Consider the following 17,075-nt stretch of genomic DNA (forward strand, 5'->3'; position numbering starts at 1 on the left):
CCCCAAACCACGGCCAATGGAAGCCAGGGCCACGGTGCTCATTGCTTACGCTGGTTCCGCGGAAATCGAGCAGAACCGAGCGAGCCCGCGTGGGAGGACACTGCCCTGCATTTCTGACCCGGCTGGAGGGAGTGGCTTGGCGGAAACCCAACCCGACCCTCCCAGTTCTGACTCCAAGTGCCAACGCAACGGGCCGGGCTATGAGCGTCCGCCTCACTTTTACCAGCCATGGGGAAACAAGCCAAGTTCAACGTGCCATGGGGCAAAGCCACTCAACAGGCAGAACATCCATGTGTCCTGGGACGACCTCGCACAACTCTGGGCGTGGCTGTTCGGCTGTCGTCCGACCGCCTCAGTCTGCAGCCACCCTGCACCTGGGAGGTGCCACGTCCCCCCTCGCTGCGTTATAGGTTCCCAGATTCCAAGGGCAGGATGGTTGTGCCCATCTCGTCTGACCTCCTGTACAGCACAGGCCCCCGAATAACTCCTAGGGCAGAGCTTCTAGAGAAACATCCCGTCGGGCTTTAAAAACAGCCAAGAATCCACCGCAACCCTTGGGGAACTGTTCCGGTGGTTAATGACGCTCACTGTTAAAAATCGAGGCCTTATTTCCAGGCTGAGTTTGTCTCGCTTCAGCTCCCAGCGACTGGATCCTATCAGACCTTCCTCTGCTAGACTGCAGAGCCCATCATTAGACATTTGTTCCCCATGTAGCTACTTACAGACTGTGATCAACCCACCCCTTAACCTTGTGTTAGGCTAAATAGAGCCTATCGCGATCCCTCCCGGCCCCTTCTCTTCCTCTGCAAGTGGAGAGAGCAGAGCTGGGCGCGAGCGAGACGGAGCGGTGGGGTGAGACGCGGCTGGAGAAGCAGGAGAAGTTTGAGGAGGAGACACAGAGAGAGACACTATACGAACGGAAGCGTAAGGGGCAGGGGAGCCGTTAGTTGTGTCTTGGGGTCAACAGCTCACAGGCTGGAGCTCTGGAAGTTAACTCACTGGTCTGGACAGGGAATGACTCAGATACCTGAAATTTCAAGGCAATTTTCCTCTTCTAATCTACAAGCCTCCGTCAAGGTGAGGAACAAGCAGCCAACGGGGTTCAGAGGGTGCCCGACCCAGCCCTCCAGGTTTGTGATGGTGGTGGCTCCCCTCTGCAGTAATTCTGGGGACGGGACAGAAGCAGAGCGTTAGATACACAAACGCTGAGTCGAAGGCCTGAAGCCGCGGCGGCAGGTCACTCAGGTCCCGCTCAGGTTGGGAAGAACGCCCGGCGGGAAGGCCCGGGAGAAACGGCGCGAGCGTGCTCCAGCCGCGGTTCTCAACGCCCGGGTCCCCAGATCTCCCTGACACGGCTCAGGAAGGCAGCCAGCTAGAGAAACACGGAAGGGTCACTGCTATAACCAGCTCGTTCAGTTATTTTCCAAGCCCTGGGGGCTGCTCTCCTGAGCAGTGACCCACCGTTACTAGTCACCGGCAGGACTCGGCTCAGCGTGAGGGGAAGCGGATCACTGTGCTGCTCCCATCGGTGCAGCACGTGACTCGGGAACGGCAGCAGGAATGTCTCTGGGAGGCACAGGCCTGTCTACAAACGCTTTCAGGTCGGTCTTTCACCCCCTCCCGGACATGCCGCTCAAGGCCAGGCCACGGCAATCCAAGCGATCCAATATCAAAGGCTATTTGGGCATTTTTCAGATCTGAAAACCTGGCGTCAAATGCTGCTGGGATCAGACAGACACACCGGGCGAGCGTTCTGCTGGGCAGTGGGCTGCATCCAACGCCCTGCAGCACTGGCAGTGCCCAGCGGAAAACAGATCGGCTCCGGGGCACCCATGCGCTCGGCATTCAGCAGCATTGGAGTGAGGCTGGGCCGCCGTCATTTGCCCCCAGGATACTGGCCAAGCAAAGTGGTTGATTCCAGGGTTGGGTCTACAAGTCTGGGAACAGCCCATACCTTTCTTCTGGTGTTTGTAAATTTCCAGTTGCCTTTGCTGCTGCAGTCTCAGTGTATTGATTATGGCAACCGTCAGTCGGAGCGCTTCTTTGGGGTACCCATGGGAACGCAGGGCATCAACCCGCGCACACGCTGTAGGGACGTGCTCTGCAAAACAAGGTTAAATGCAGCGTGCCCGTGAGCCTGAAGGGCACCGAGATTCACGGCTCTGCGGCGGGAAGGAAAAGCACCCGGCACGGTCAGCTTTCTCCCTGGAAGTCCAGCCCCTGTTCTCTGCCTTAGCGTCATCCGCCCCTCTACCGCTCCGTACGGGGATGCTTGCCAAGAATATTAATGGAGTTCCTGCCACATTCTAGGAACAGCAGCTATAAATAACCAGACCCTGCCCTGGATGGTACCCCAGGAAACGAACTCTGCTTTATCTAATCTAGGAGGCACCGTTGAATCTCAGTGCCAAGCCAACAGTGAGGGTTTGCATTACATTTATCCACAAAGGGATTCTGCTTTTCACCATTCCTAGGTGCAGTCCTCCCCGCTGAGATCGCTCTTCTCCTCCCCTCCCACAGTTCTTCAGCTTTCCTAACTTCTGCACACAGGCACATGCTTTGCATCGTGACTTTCGATCCGGGCGTCTAAACTGCCTCCCGGATGCCTCGCTGGAACCAGTGGTAACGATTGTGTATTTTCTTGTTCTCTTTCCTGGTGGTTTATTATTAGGAACAGTTGCATGAAAAACAGAATCATGGTTGCTTAGAAATTCATCTGCTCCCACTGCTTATTCCCCACCTGAAGTCAGGAGCTACTGCGGAGAGGATTATGACTCTGAGTGAGAAATTAGCAGCAGCAGATGATGTGCCATACTGTACGGTGCGGGACTAAGATCTTGTCTTCCTGCAAATGTCCCTAGCAAGAAAATAAATGGGAAATGAAGAAGATCTAAAATTGTGGACGCAGGATCGTCCGGTCCCATGAAACATCAGAGGATCTTTGCACAAAAATCTCTCTCTAAATCCCAATCTGGTTTCTATGTTACATCGAGCACACCCCTCCCCGCCCCCACTGTGGAAATAGGTGAAAAACAGCAGGGTTTGCAGAAGAATTTCTTACTGGCTTCCTCTACTGTTTATTTGCTAAATGGGTGAAATATTTGCCTTCTCTCTGAATTCATCATTAAAATGTTGCTGACAAATCAGATGCTTTCCATGGCATTGTGAAACCCTCCAGAAAGAGGCTGTGAGAATATAAAATGGACAATCAAGGCAACAGAGCTATTAAAAAAATAATCGGGACAAGAATGTGCTTCGTTAAGTCTTTTTACTAGACTAGGGTGAAGCAAGAGGGATCCATTATCAAATCTCTGATAGTCAAGGTCTCGAGGAACTGTGGTCCTCTTAGTCCAGCGCTCTGTCTCTAACAATAGTGGGGCTCCCCTGCTTCCGAGCAGGGTGCAAAGAGCCCTGCTGTGAGACAGTTATGGAAAAAACTCCCCACTCTGGCAGTTCATGGCTAGTTTATACTCCAAAGCATACAAGGCTGTAGAGCCTTTTTACCCTCTCTAACCGGGAATGTTCTGATGATCTTTATAAACACCGATGTACATATTTATTAATTATGGAGCTCTTGGCCTCGCTGGTAGCCTTGCGGCAGTGAGTTCCACAGGTTAACTATGTGGGTTGTCTTTAAACGTTTTCACTTATGTCTTGGGCCTGTTTCATTTCCTTGTTCTTGTGATATGGGATAGGACAAACAGGGAGCCCGATTTACCTTCTCTATCCCAGCCATGGTTTTATATAGCGCTGCCTTTTCCCCCTTACTCATCTCTCTACACTACACAGTCCTCAGTTTTTCAATCTCTCACTGCACACAAAAGTCTTTTCAGGGCTCTGATAATTTCTGTCACCCATCTCTGCCCCCCCCTCCCCCTTCCTGCACTGTTTTGAGATTGACTGACCCGAACCAGACACAATATTCAAGGTGATGAGCTGGTTTCAGATCTGCTGTAGGTCACAAGCACCCGCATTTAACAAAACCACCTGGTTGCTATGGTCACAGAGCCCCACATGCCTGCGAGGGAGAACAACAATTGACACCCAAAGTAGAGGTGATGAAAAACTGTCCTAAGCTCGGTGATGGGGTCGACTCTGCCCCGGGGGAGCCCTGCTGACGGAGGATCTCACCACCACAACTCTGCCCTGGACGTTCCCTGGAGACCAGGGCATGGACGGACACACAGAATTTGGGCTGCAGGAGCTGGGAGGAATGTCGGGAAGTTCAACGGGGGGGAGGGACCCAGGGCAGCCGGGCTCACAGTCTGGGGTCATCTGTCCAGTAACAAACTAAAACAAACGCACGCCACCGAAAGCGTATGCCGTTTGCTGCCACATGCCAGAGGCATGGCCCGTCCTGGCGGTATTCTCTACGCTATCCTCGCTGCTTAGCCAACGTCGAGACCCTTTCAATGCCCTGCGGTGGAATCCGGGCTCCAAGGAAGTCAATGGGAGTTTTGACATTAACATTAATGTGGCCGTGTCCAAGCTACAAGCATGCTAGCTAGCAGGACAGCTCCTCCCCACACCCGCCTGATGGCAGCTGTGCTGGCCAGAGATGCTGAGGCTAACGGAGCTCACCCAGGCCAGAACCGGTGAGGTTTGGGAAAAGGACGTTTCTAGCTAAGTGGCAGAGATCAGATCTGGTCAGTGTCTCACCGCGTTGGGGGCCAGCCAAGTCCGGTCTCTCTCCAGAAGCCTTGCTGTGCCCGAGGGAACGAACCAGCCTGGCTTCCCTGGCAGGGCCTTTCAGGGAGTGGTGGAAGTCCAGGTGCCCAGATGCCAGGGGATGGGCCCCGCACAGAGAGCACCTGCCCCCAGCCCTTGGAGCAGGGCCCTTGGGGTCCCCATGCTCGGGGCGAGTGCAGAGGCATTACACTCAGGGCACGGGAGCCTCGAAGGGGGGGGGGTTACCTAGCCACAGCGGCTGTCCTTGCGCATTGAAGAGGAGGCTCTCGCCGTCCCGCTGGTACGAAGGGGACACGTAGAAATCGCTGCTGATTATCCGCTGCAAGTGGCTGTCCTGCCAGTGCAGGTCGCAGCCCTCGATGGCGCGGGTGAACACCGTCCGTCTCGGCCGTGCCAGGGAGTCTGCAAAGAAAAGAGCTCTCAGTGTCTCTGCTCAGCGGCTGGGTCAACGCCCATCCCGGCTAACGAACCTTCGCCGCCCCGGCGCTCAGCTCCGCTCGGCGCAGAAACGGCCCCCGCCGGACGGGCCTAATCTCCTCTCAGCAAGAGCTTGGCCGCACTTTGGCCACAGAGCAGACGACAGGCTCCACAGGGAATGGGAGCAGACCCGCTTCCTGAGCCACATGCCACGTCACTTCAGCCAAGCTGAAGGCTGCTTGGATCAAACCAGCACCTCCTATTCATAGGATATCAGGGTTGGAAGGGACCTCAGCAGGTCATCTAGTCCAACCCCCTGCTCAAAGCAGGACCAATCCCCAGATGGATTTTTTACCCCAGATCCCTAAATGGCCCCCTCAAGGATTGAACTCACAACCCTGGGTTTAGCAGGCCAATGCTCAAACCACTGAACTATCCCTCCCCCCCGAATGTCTGAGTCTGAATCCCAGTCCTGACACCAAGAACATAAGAACGGCCAGACTGGGTCAGATCAAAGGTCCATCCAGCCCAGTGTCCTGTCTTCTGACAGTGGCCAAGGCCAGGTGCCCCAGAGGGAATGAACAGAACAGGGAATCATCAAGTGGTACATTCCCTGTCGCCCATTCCCAGCTTCTGGCAAACAGAGGCTAGAGACACCATCCCTGCCCAGCCTAGCTAATAGCCACTGATGGGCCGATCCTCCATCAATTGATCTAGTTCTTTTTTAAACCCTGTTATAGTCTTATATAGTCTCAGTTATAGACACTGACCTTCCATGGACTTGGGCAGGTCCCTCCCTGCCTCAACTTCCACCTCTGTGAAATGGGGAGTATGCGACTTACCCAGCTCACAGGCTGGCTGCCAGCAGTCGTGTTTTGAAACCGCACCAAAGATGAAAATCACCCGGTAAAAGCTGCTCTTGTGCAGATCCGGGGGAGCCCTCGGGCTCCAGAGAAGCTGCCAGCGCAGCCTGTATGCTGCACGTCTGGAGCGCGCCTGCGCTAGGTCATTCTGTCATTAAAGTTCCAGGCCAATACCCCTTACCACGTTAATCAAGTGCCATACCAGTGTCAGCTGACCCAGACCGAGGGGTCAGTGTTTATCGCCTGTAGAACAGAAAGGAACGGTCCATGTTCTAAGCTCATGTTCCAGTGTCAAGTCAAAAGACTGACAAGCCCTGTCTATTTCGGTGATCACCGTAACCCGGAACGGAGATCTGTTTCGCCACAGGACAGGAGTGACGCTGGGGACCAATCCAAGCACAGGTAGGCAGCTGTTCCCTGATGAAAGGGGTATTCTGGCAGGCCTGGCTGTTCCATGCTTAAATTTCTGTCATGCTACGTCCCTTCTTGGCCAGGGCTGCTAGGGGTCAGAGGAGGAATGCCTGGGAACTACCGGCCACGGGGAGAAACGGCAGGGTCGGCTCAGCACTGCGCGGCACTGCTCCAACGCTGGGCAGCTTACGGCAGGCTAGAGAAACAGACCGAACGTGCTTCAATCAGAAAACAAAGGCAACTTGCGCTCAGATTGACTTCTGACATGGAATGGGCAGAGCAGAAAGTAAACACATGCTCGTTCCCAGAGAGCCAGAGCGAGTCTAGGCTGCAGAATTGCTTTCAGGCATCAAACACAGTATCTTACGGAAATAAAAACACTAAAGCCTCATGGAATTTCCATCTTCCAGGTGTTTTACATGCATGCGCCTCCGAACCCTGCTGGGAGGTAGGTCAGTGCTAGGCAGCCTGCGATCGACAGGACCTCAGACAAAGAGATCCCAACGGTCCCTCCCTGCTGGCCCTGGAATCTATCAGCCCTATTTTAATGTTGGGGAAACCGCGGGCCACATTTTGGAAGGTATTTGGGTGCCTAAAGATGCAGACACTTCGCTGCTTTCGACACCCCACTGGGTACCCATCTGCAGCTTGTGATACCTTTCAAAATCTGTTCCAGCGAGCTCGCAGGACTCGCCCAGGTCACCCGGAGACACCAGCAGAGCTGGGAACCACCCGCAGGAGTCCCGACTCCCAGGCCTGTGCTCAACTCAGGAGGCCAGGCTGCTCCCCAGCGTAACGCCAAGTCTCACTAAGCCCGTTTTAGATTCAGATGGTCCTTGACAAAGCGCATTTAAGACGCGAAGGTCTAGCAAGTTGAGAGCGCATCTGGTTCTGAGCTTAGCTGCACCACAGCTGGTGTGTCTGCTGGGGGACTGCACGATTAGTGGGGGAGGCTTAAAACTCTAATTACACCCAGAAGAGTGAAGCTTACTTCGCAATATCGCTGCTTCCCTCCCCCCTTTCCATACTGGCTGCATCAAATACACGGAGACCAACTCTAGTGCGGCAGATGCAGACATCGCTAGAGCAGCATGTTTCAATTAAGGTCTATCTTGAGCAAAGAAAAAAAAAAGGTGCTTACAATTAAAGGGATCGAGAAAATCTTTTAGTGCTAATGAACATTCCACAAAGAAGTTGCTTGATTCGTGCTCTGCACTTGCGCTGCACTCAGTAGCCCCGGTTAACAACTTATCCACTGAAACACACAAGCTAAAATCTAAATGTAAGAGCATTAAGGGAGATTAAACAACCGGTTAAAAAAAATGGTGACTGGCAAGGTCTCTACGACATCAGCTAATTCCTCTCACTTGTGGAAATATTACATCAAGGATTTCACAGCTCAACTTCACTGCAATTCACACAGGACTGGATTTCTGTCTTGCTTTTTCAACTGCCCACTTGGATCGGAATTCACAGAGCGCTGGCGGCATTAAAGGGACGCTGTCAAGGAGTTTAGGTCCAATCGTTAGGCTGTTTCACAACCAGGTAGAACAGAACAGAACCCTTTCATGAACATTTCAAATTAATGCCAGTGAAGACAATGTTTTCTATTGAAAATTCCCACAGCAGCGTCCTACTTGGGCATGGGAACCGGCTGTGAAACTGACCAGAAACACGTGAACCTGAGCAGCCTAGTTTCGGGGTCTGAGCGCAGAGCAGGAAGCAAAATGACCCTCTTCCGAGTTGAATTCAAGGTTTATGTTGCAGTCTGCATCCAACTGAGTGCGTATCCGGGGCAGCCTCCAGACCAGGCACTGGCCTAACTCCACTCCTAATGCAGTCAATGGTAAAACGCCCACTGACTTCAATGGAAGTGGAGTTGAGCTAACGATGAGTTCTCAAAAATCCCACCACTCGTACTTTAAAGCAGGGGTCTCAAAGCAGGGGTCTCAGGGCAGGGAGTTGGGGTGTGGGGTGCAGGAGGGGTGAGGGGTGTGGCAGGGGTTCAGGGTGCAGCAGGGGGCTCAGGGCAGGGGGTTGGGGGTTCAGGGCAGGGGTTCAGGGTGCAGTAGGGGGCTCAGGGCAGGTGGTTGGGGTGCAGGGTGCAGCGGGGGGCTCAAGGGCAGGGGGTCGGGGTGCAGCAGGAGGGTCAGAGTGCAGGGGGTTGGGGTGCAGGAGGGGTGCAGCAGGGGGCTCAGGGCAGGGGGTCAGGGTGTGGGGTGCAGCAGGGGGCTCAGGGCAGGGGGTCGGGGTGCAGCAGGGGTGCGGGGTGCAGCAGGGGGGTGGGCTCCGGCCCGACGCACACTGGGGGCAGGGCAGGCTCCCTGCCTGCCTGCCCGCCCTGCCCCTGTGCCGCTCCGGGAAGCGGACGGAACGTGGGGGAAGAGGGGCGCAGGGATGCGTGTGGCTGTTGCTTCAGGCACCGCCCCCAGCAGCTCCCATTGGCTGGGAACAGGGAACCACAGAAAATCCCCCGCGGGCCGCGTGTTTGAGACCCCTGCTTTAAAGCACGTTTGACTTTTTCCATTCCCATTCTAGCGCAGCGATCACGCTGTACTCAGCCTGTCCGGCTGTTTTTGGTACAGTGCCTGGATACAGGCGAAAAACAATTTAACACAGGACATGGGATTTTCTGTAGTGAGATTTTTATCTTGCCTGTATCTGTTACATTGACACCCAGCTGCTGCCAACTACAGGTGAATCAAGGGAAACACATCTGGTGAGATCCTGCTGGAGACGGCTCCGTGAAGCCCTCCCAGCCAGGCAGTCCCGACTCACCTTGGCTGTGATTTGAGCTCTGCGTCAGTGCGTCGGTGATGTTGGGAAGCTCGTTGCCGTAACTGCCGTCCTCCAGCGGGCACACGTCCATGTCGCCCCACTTCCGGAGCTGCCGGAGCCAGCAGGATTTCTCTTCGAGCTTGCAGTGCGGATTTAACACGACACACACCCACAGGGCCCCTACGGGGGAAGAGAAAACGACACACAAACCCACACGCGCATGGAAAAACGATTCAGCGTGATCTGGCTTCAGCGAGCCGGCTTAGCTAACACCTCCTGCCTGCAGTGAAAACTGGGAACATTTCTAAACCATCAACAGCCCATTGCAGGGAAATCTACAGAGCCCAGGAGGCAGATTTAGAAGCTTAAAAAAAATACAAGTAAAATTCCTCCATAATGAAGCTAAATTATAACCTCAAGAGGTGGGGGAGCCTGTCTGTTCGTTCGACAGGACTTCCGTCGGCCAGGACAAATCTACTGTTTGAACTACACATCAAAGCAAGCTCCAAACCACCCTGGCAAGCTGGCGAGGCTGCCTCTCCACAGAGCCACTGGATTCTGATCCTGCCCACGTTCCCACTGGTTTAAAGCTAGAGCAGGATTTCAGCTGCCACCGTTCCTGGGGCCATTTGCACTCGACTCTTCAAAAAGAAGATTTGATTTATTTTTGTATTAATCCTCCAGCGTCCCCAGGCCTCGGCAGAGACACGTGGAGTTTGTGTCCTGGAGGCAAAGTGCTCCAGGGCTGCGACACCCGGAGAGCTCACAGGCCGGCCAGGAGCCCACTCGCCCCGGCCCGAGGGTGGGGATGGTAGCGATACAGGCCGGTGGCGCTCTTCCCGGGGTCACTATCGAACCGATGCCCCAGCCCGGCACTAGGAGGCGCTGCGCTGCTGCAGATGCTGTCTTTTAAAGGAGATGCAAAACCAAAGTTGCGAGCGTTTGTGACCGTTACGATCCAGTGACATTTTTCATTAGACCAGGGCTGTTAGCCCTGGCTCCTAGCAGAGCCAAGCGTTGCTCTCTGTACACACTTGCACCCCCCCACTGACTGGAATGGTATCACGGGTATAAATGAGGGCAACCCCCTGCTGTCTACCCCACCTGGGGTAATTACACTCCTACACACATCTCCCCTGCAGACTCAACCAGATACAGTATTTTTCATCCCTTCCCGGCCTACCCGGTGGTGCAGCGTTGTTGTGCACTGCAGAACAGCGGCTATGTTCTACCCCAGAGGAGACTGCATCACACAGATGCTTCTACTGACGCGCCAGGCCGAGGAGGCCAAAGTGCCGCACGTGGTCTGTATGGCAGTTCTGGGTGGAAAATGTTCGTATTAATGCAAGGAGTTAGCACTGATCTCAGCATAATTCAGCAGGCCCGGAGCTACCCCAGCCGTGGGCGCTCCCAGCTGCCTCAGATACTCCAAGGTGTGGAACGCATGCGTTAGTCACGTGGTTCCCGGCTGCAGCCTCACCACGGCCCCTCAGGTCACATCGTGATCTGATTTTAAGCACTGGATGTCGGCAGGGGACACAGGCTCTCTGGAGCATCTTCTCCTGGGTCCTATCTGACTTCGGTGTCGGTATCACATTGGCAGCCCACCAGCCAGCAGTCAGCATCCGAGAGCTGTGCCGCTCGCAGATCACAGCCCCTCTGCTGCATGCCGGACAGATCCCCTTTCTTCAGCCGCACTCCTCCCCCAAGTATTAATTAGAGACTCACAGCCCAGCTGCTGTCTCGAGGGGACTGAGCTTGGGCAAGACACGAACTGGAGTGGAGAGAGATGAATGCAGATGTTGACATTTTGCCCTCTCGGCCATGCTCGAGTGCAGAATCGTTTTAACATCTGTGGCCCGGGTTGAGGGGGCTGTGTCCTGCCTGGCCCTGGGGGAAGGACTCAGAGAGAGGTCTCTCCAGTCTCTTAACCAGCACGACGCTCCTACAAACAGTGCCCGGTTCGGACAGTACGGTAACATAAGGCAGCACCATCACTCTGGTTTGGCTAGGTGGCTTGCTGCGGGAGAACCAATCTGCCCTTCCTCCGTGCCCAGCACGCCTCCTGCTACCATGCGCACCTCCTGGTTTGTGAGTGCTCAGGCCATCAGAGGGCCCTTCTGAAGCAACAGCTGGGCCCTCTAGACAACCACTGACCAGGCTTCAGGACCGGCTCTCACTCAGCCTCTGCAACACGTGCAGAAACCACCTCAACAGGCACCGGACTCAACAGGGCCACTGGTGTCTCAGCTGAGACGGCGAACGCCGACGCTGAGCAATGCCGATTGCGAGGGGGTGGGGGGTGCTGCTGCTGCTGGTTACGCGGACGCTGGCCTGCCAGGTCCGGCCTGTGAGAACTGATTCAAGAACAGCTCGACACCATGGCTCGGGATGGACTCGACAGCTGTCCTAAGGGGAAGGAACCGTGTCTCCAAGCTACACATCTCATGAAGAATAAACTGGAACTAGGTCTCGGGCTGGAAACATTGGTAACTCAGCTGGCTGCAAACGGGCCAGGACACAACGTACCTTTCACTTCCCCCGCAAGTGGCTGTAGTATACAGACCCTGGAGCCTCAAGCAGTCCCCTTTCCAGCTCCAGGGAGACTCAGAACTAGGTCAAGGCTCAAGGGCCAATCCTCGTTTTTCTCTCAGTTCTGACTCTCACCAGCCGCCGATTCATTTCGGTAGCAGTTTAGCCGGATTATGGACTGCAGGATTGGGCCCATCGGCAAGGTCCCAGCTCTCCCTCCTGAGACGTTCACAGCCCATAAATACTGCACAAACCTTCCAGATCTACTGGACAGTCCCTTTTACTACCATTCCCTCATTCCCAGCCCATGGCCAGGGCTGGCTTCCGACTCGCAGAAGCGCGCAAACAGGGGCTGGACCCTGGGCAGCAAAGAGCGTGCTGCTTCCCTCCCTCCTAGCCAAGAACTGTTCTCAGCCTCACGCCCACAACTGGCCACCGGCTCACCCCCCAAAGCGACCGTCAGCGGCAGGGCACAAACCAAGAGTCCATAAAGAACGAGGAGAGTCAAAGGGAGGTTTCTGCAGGCCACAGCCCATTCGATTGAGCTCAGAATACCTGGACAAAGCCGATCATCACGATAATGCACAGCTGATGCAAAACGCATGCACAGAAACCTTAACGTGCTGGCTTCCTAAAACACCAGACAGGCGGGTGGCGCACGAGAAGTCAGTTCTCGGCTCACGAAAAGGTTTCATTGCATTTTCAATCACTGCCCTGTATTTCCATGTTTTCCATGGCTGGTTCCCGATCCTCCTTTCCTCTGCCAGCGGGTACGGCACACCTGCTCAGGCTCTCCACTCGCGTCGAGCAGCACAGCTCCAATGAAGCCCACGGGCTACGTCAGTTTATGCCAGCTGAGAATCCGGCCTGTTATTCACTAGAAGTGATGTTATGATTGAAAGGGAACCAACGTGCACGGCGGGGTCCCAGATTCAGAGTTAGCGCACGGCAAGCCAGGGGCTGAAACTACAGCGGACTAGCTTGCCAGGCAGCAACGTCCCTTGTGCGCTACAGCACACGCCAAATTCTGCAGCACGCGTCGATGTGCTCCCGGGTCAAAGCGCACACGACAGAGCCTTTCCCCACCATCAGCCAGGGCCTTTCACCGCCGCCTGCCCCCAGCCAGAGCCTTTCGCCGCCGCCTGCCCCCAGCCGGGGCCCTTCCCCGCCGCCTGCCCCCAGCAATCAGAGCACAGCGATTCGGCTGACAACGCTTAAGGCAGCACAGATGCCATCTTGCCCAACTACGGACACCCTGGTCCTGCAGGGCTAACGGGAGCAAACAACTGTGTTTCGTCAGTGAAGTCAACAGCTCCACGCTGCACCGCTCAGCGCTGTGCAAATGTACGGAGAGATGTCCCTCGCCCCAAGGAGCTCCAGCCTTGTATGCACCGACTGATTGGGCCGCTCCGGGCGTCTGGCTGAAAGGCGTGGTGGGCCACGTCACCGGGGGGACTTGGCACCGGGCTGCTTGGCCCACAAGGAGACAGTTCCAAGCCCAAGGGACCAGGAGAAAGGCCAGAGGTGGGGATCAGGCAGAAGGCTCGGGAACCGCACAGATGGCCAGACGGTTGAAGTGAGAGCGAGGCAGGCAGCGCAGTTACGCCGGGCGGTGCCAGGGGCACGAAGCTGACGTGGAAGGCGGGAGGAAACCAATGGCAGGATCGGAGTGGAGATTCTGCCGAGGAAGAAGGTGACATTTTTACAATCTTTCTTTGGGATTTCACACCATTTTCAAGGCAGCAGGGCAAGTGATCTGCAGTCGCTGTTCCCAGCGGAGATGCTGCTGTTACCGGGGCATTATTTACATAGTGCTGGAGGTGTGCAGGGGGCTTCACGCATGCAAAACCCGGCGGTGCCCCTGCTCCAAAGAGCTGGCCGTGGAAGACACAGTCAAACTGCCGCTGGGGAAGAGGTGCAGGAGAGACAGGAGGGGCGGCTGCTGCCGCTGGGTGCAAACGGAGATGGGGGTCCCCTTCCTGCACAGAACACACAGCCCACGTATTTGGTGCCTCACACTCTTCTTGTTCCCATTAGTGGTCATGGCGTCTCCGCTGCAGGAGTGCCTGCACGTTCAGAAAGGCACTGCCGCAGCCCAATTGGGAAAAGCCGTTCCTGGGGGGTTCCGATCTTTGTTTTGTTTTTTGGCTCCCTTCAAGAGGAAAAAGCGCAAGCTCCGTTCTTCCTTTGAAGTGTCCCTGCTGGGTCGCCGTCCCGTTCAGCTGCATGGCCCAGAGCAGGGCTGGGTTTCCAAAGCTGCCCGTTTAAGGAGTCTGGTCTTTTCGAGAGGGTGGGAAGAGCGGCGTGATGCAGAGCACAGCTGCAGACTTTGACCCCCTCCCCTGGCTTACAGAAAGCAGCTGAACTGCACCTTGATCACGGAGGATTCAGGCGAACGGGGATTCAAGAAGAGTCTTAAAGACCTACGTGGGGTGACCCAGCCCAGGAAGACGACACGGAGGACGATTTTAGTCCTGTACATTGAACAGAAAGGGCTGGGTTCAGAGGCGAAGTGCAAGGGCTCGTAAGTTACACACTGGTAACAAGGTACAGGGAATCTCTGCTGATGTAAGTGACACACCATGTGACCTGAAGGGGGGTGTAGCAGATGATATGCCAGGTAAGCCAGTTCCCACCTGCTTTCACATACCTTCTCCCAGGCCCTGGGCACGTCGCTGACCTAGATTCCCTTGTGCTCTCGACACCTTTGACTTTCACCCCATTAATACACCCGAGGAAAACTCCAAAGGGAAGCTCTCAGCATCTCCGGGTTTAATGCCGAATATGAACTGTTCTCCTGGCTGAGCCGGGGAACGGCCATTCTCACATACCAGCAATAGGGAAATGTTGAGTGCATCTCGCACCAATGTAAACCGAACGCTAAGGAAACAGGCCGCACGTATCGCTGCCCCCTCCTGAACAACCCAAGTGCAGCCTGAACGCTGAGCAGGCGTATCGGTTCTACGTGGACGGGTTTGGATGATGATGATACGGTTGCTATGGCTTTCGTACATTCCACTGTCCAGAATTCTCTCCCTCGTTTTGTATTGGCATGAGAATCAGTCATCCGATGGCAAATGGGGCTACAAAGTAACAGTCAGGGAAAGATGCAGGAAATCTCCATGAATGGATGATACTGGAGGTTGGAATTGTTCTAAATATAGAGGGCTGGGTTTTGGTCTACTTTCTCCTACAGACACGTTGATTTGCATTTAGTTGCACTGTCCGCTCTGTTGCTACATAACCCTCCATCTGAACTTTTCAGGAAACGGCACGGTAAGGAAATCTGCCCAGCACGATTCCACTGAGCCCCTAGACAATGATTTCAGCTGGGTGATGGGAGGAAGGGGGCTAGGAGAGCTTCCTCCAGCCCAAAATCTCTCTGGTCACCTCCCTGAAGAAGACACACACGGACGTTCTACACCTGAGTTTGCAAAGAATCGAAGAACTTCTCCGATTTCCTACAGTGCCCGTCCCCTCCCGGACTGTTGTAAACAAACAGGGGAGCTGAATAAACCCGTCTCCAGGCAGATTAAGGTCAGGCTGCAGTTCAGCTGTTTTCTATTTCTCATGATGGGGATTTAATCTTAAATCCTAATGCAATGTTGCAAACCCTCCAAAGCGACTCAGCTCTCAGACTAACCCCAGACCGGGTCTTTCCTTTGGCTTGGAGCCCACCACTTTAAATCAGGCTCAGTTTGCAGGCTAGATAGAAGCAAATTATGCCTTTGAGAGGTTTTTAAACGACGGAATCCAGCCAAGCCCTTCACTTTTCACCCAGTATAAATCCACAGTCTATTTTGAGGCCGGTCTTTTTCCAGTCGTAAATGAGGTTTGTACAAATAATTATTCGTTATTAAGTGTGTCCAAAAACATTATTTTTAAAGGGCCCACTTTCTCTTTCATACCACAAAGCAGGTTATGGGTAGTCCAGTTTATTTAATCAGACAGGTACAGGGCTGCTACCTTATTATATCTTATGGCTTTCTGTTGAAGGTGTGTCATTCTCTACCACAGGTAGAACTGCACTGGTGCGAACACTGGTGTAAACACAAGTGTAGGCAGGGCCCAAGTGTTTTCACCACTGTCATGTATGGCAAACCCTAATCTTAATCTCACTAAACTGGGTCTCAATAAGACCTTGCAGCAGTGGGTTCCACAGATTAACTGCACTGCATAAAAACACATTTCCTTTTATCAGCTTACAATTTCTTATCTTTCAAATTTCCCTGCATCTCCCCCGGCTCTTGTATGAGGAGAATGAGTAAAGAGCAGCGCCCGATTTACAAACCATCTGCTATTAAGTACACTTCCATCACGTCTCCTCTCATTCCTCCCTTCACTAAGCCAGACGGAAGTCTCTCCACATCATTAATAATTTTCATCACCAATCTCTGAACGTCCACTATTTCCATTGTCTCCTTTTGAAAGGTGACTTGGTCTGAAGACAGTATTCCAGGGGAGGCTATACCATGGATTTACAGACTACCATTATAATATTTGCTGTACACAGTTGGATTCCAATGTTTCTTCTTCCTGTCCGGTTGTTTGCCTTTTCGATCGCTGCTGCACGCTGATCCCAGATTTCCACCGAGCCGTCCCCAAAGATCCCTGGATTTTTCCAAGTGAGAATCCAGCAATGTGAAGGAGTCGTTCAAATGTTTCTTTGCAATGTGCATTCCCTTGCATTTGCTGGCTTTGTATTTCAGCTGCTATCGCACTGACCTAGCCTTGGTGGGTCTCTCTGATGTTCCTCAGATGCTTCTCTCGTTTTGGCTAGCCCCAACCATTGTGTCATCTGCAAACGTGCTCACGGCACTGCTCAGCTCCTTCCCAGATCACTAATAAATATCACAGTGCCAGGCCCCACGTGCCACGGCGGGGCATCCCCCCGCTAGCCCTCTGCCATGCTGAAAACGGACCGTTTAGTTCTACTCTGTTTTCTGACTCTTCACTAGTCTACAAAGCTGTAGTCCGGTGGCTCGGACACTCGACTAAGACTCAGGAGACCTGGCTGGGTGACTCTGGGCAAGACCCTTCCCCTCCCTGTGCGTATGTCTACATTGCAAAGAAAAACCTCGATTGACCCGCGCTGGGGCTGCGGGGCTAAAAATAGCAGTGTAGACATTCCCGCTCGGGCTGGAGCCTCTCCCTCCTTGCCAGGGTTCAGAGCCCGGGTGGGGATGTCTACCCTGCGAGTTTTAGCCCAGCAGCCCCAGCCCCTGAACCCTGGTCTTCGGGACCGCTGCAGAGTGCACCGCTCCGTGCAAACAGAGCACCCCTCAGTTCAGCACTCTCCTTAGCACCAGGCACTTAGACGGGTCCATACGAAAACCAAATCCCAGTTTGTTTCACAAGCTCGAGAAGTCAGGTGTGTAAACGTGC

The 17,075-nt window shown here is 54.2% G+C and overlaps 1 protein-coding gene across 2 annotated transcripts in view; it reads right to left on the reverse strand.

Moving 5' to 3' along the window:
• Positions 1-17,075, reverse strand: part of ZSWIM5 (zinc finger SWIM-type containing 5) — a 155,074-nt gene that overhangs the window by 12,621 nt on the left and 125,378 nt on the right. For both annotated transcript variants that reach the window (XM_065553716.1, XM_065553715.1), the window contains exons 5-8: positions 9,159-9,338; positions 4,915-5,091; positions 1,955-2,101; positions 1,028-1,165 (exon numbers count right to left, since the gene is read on the reverse strand). In XM_065553716.1, the coding sequence (XP_065409788.1) occupies positions 1,028-1,165; positions 1,955-2,101; positions 4,915-5,091; positions 9,159-9,338 (642 nt within the window). The remainder of the gene's footprint in view (positions 1-1,027; positions 1,166-1,954; positions 2,102-4,914; positions 5,092-9,158; positions 9,339-17,075) is intronic.

This window comes from Chrysemys picta, chromosome 8 (genome assembly GCF_011386835.1).
Source record: "Chrysemys picta bellii isolate R12L10 chromosome 8, ASM1138683v2, whole genome shotgun sequence".
NCBI lineage: Eukaryota > Metazoa > Chordata > Testudines > Emydidae > Chrysemys > Chrysemys picta.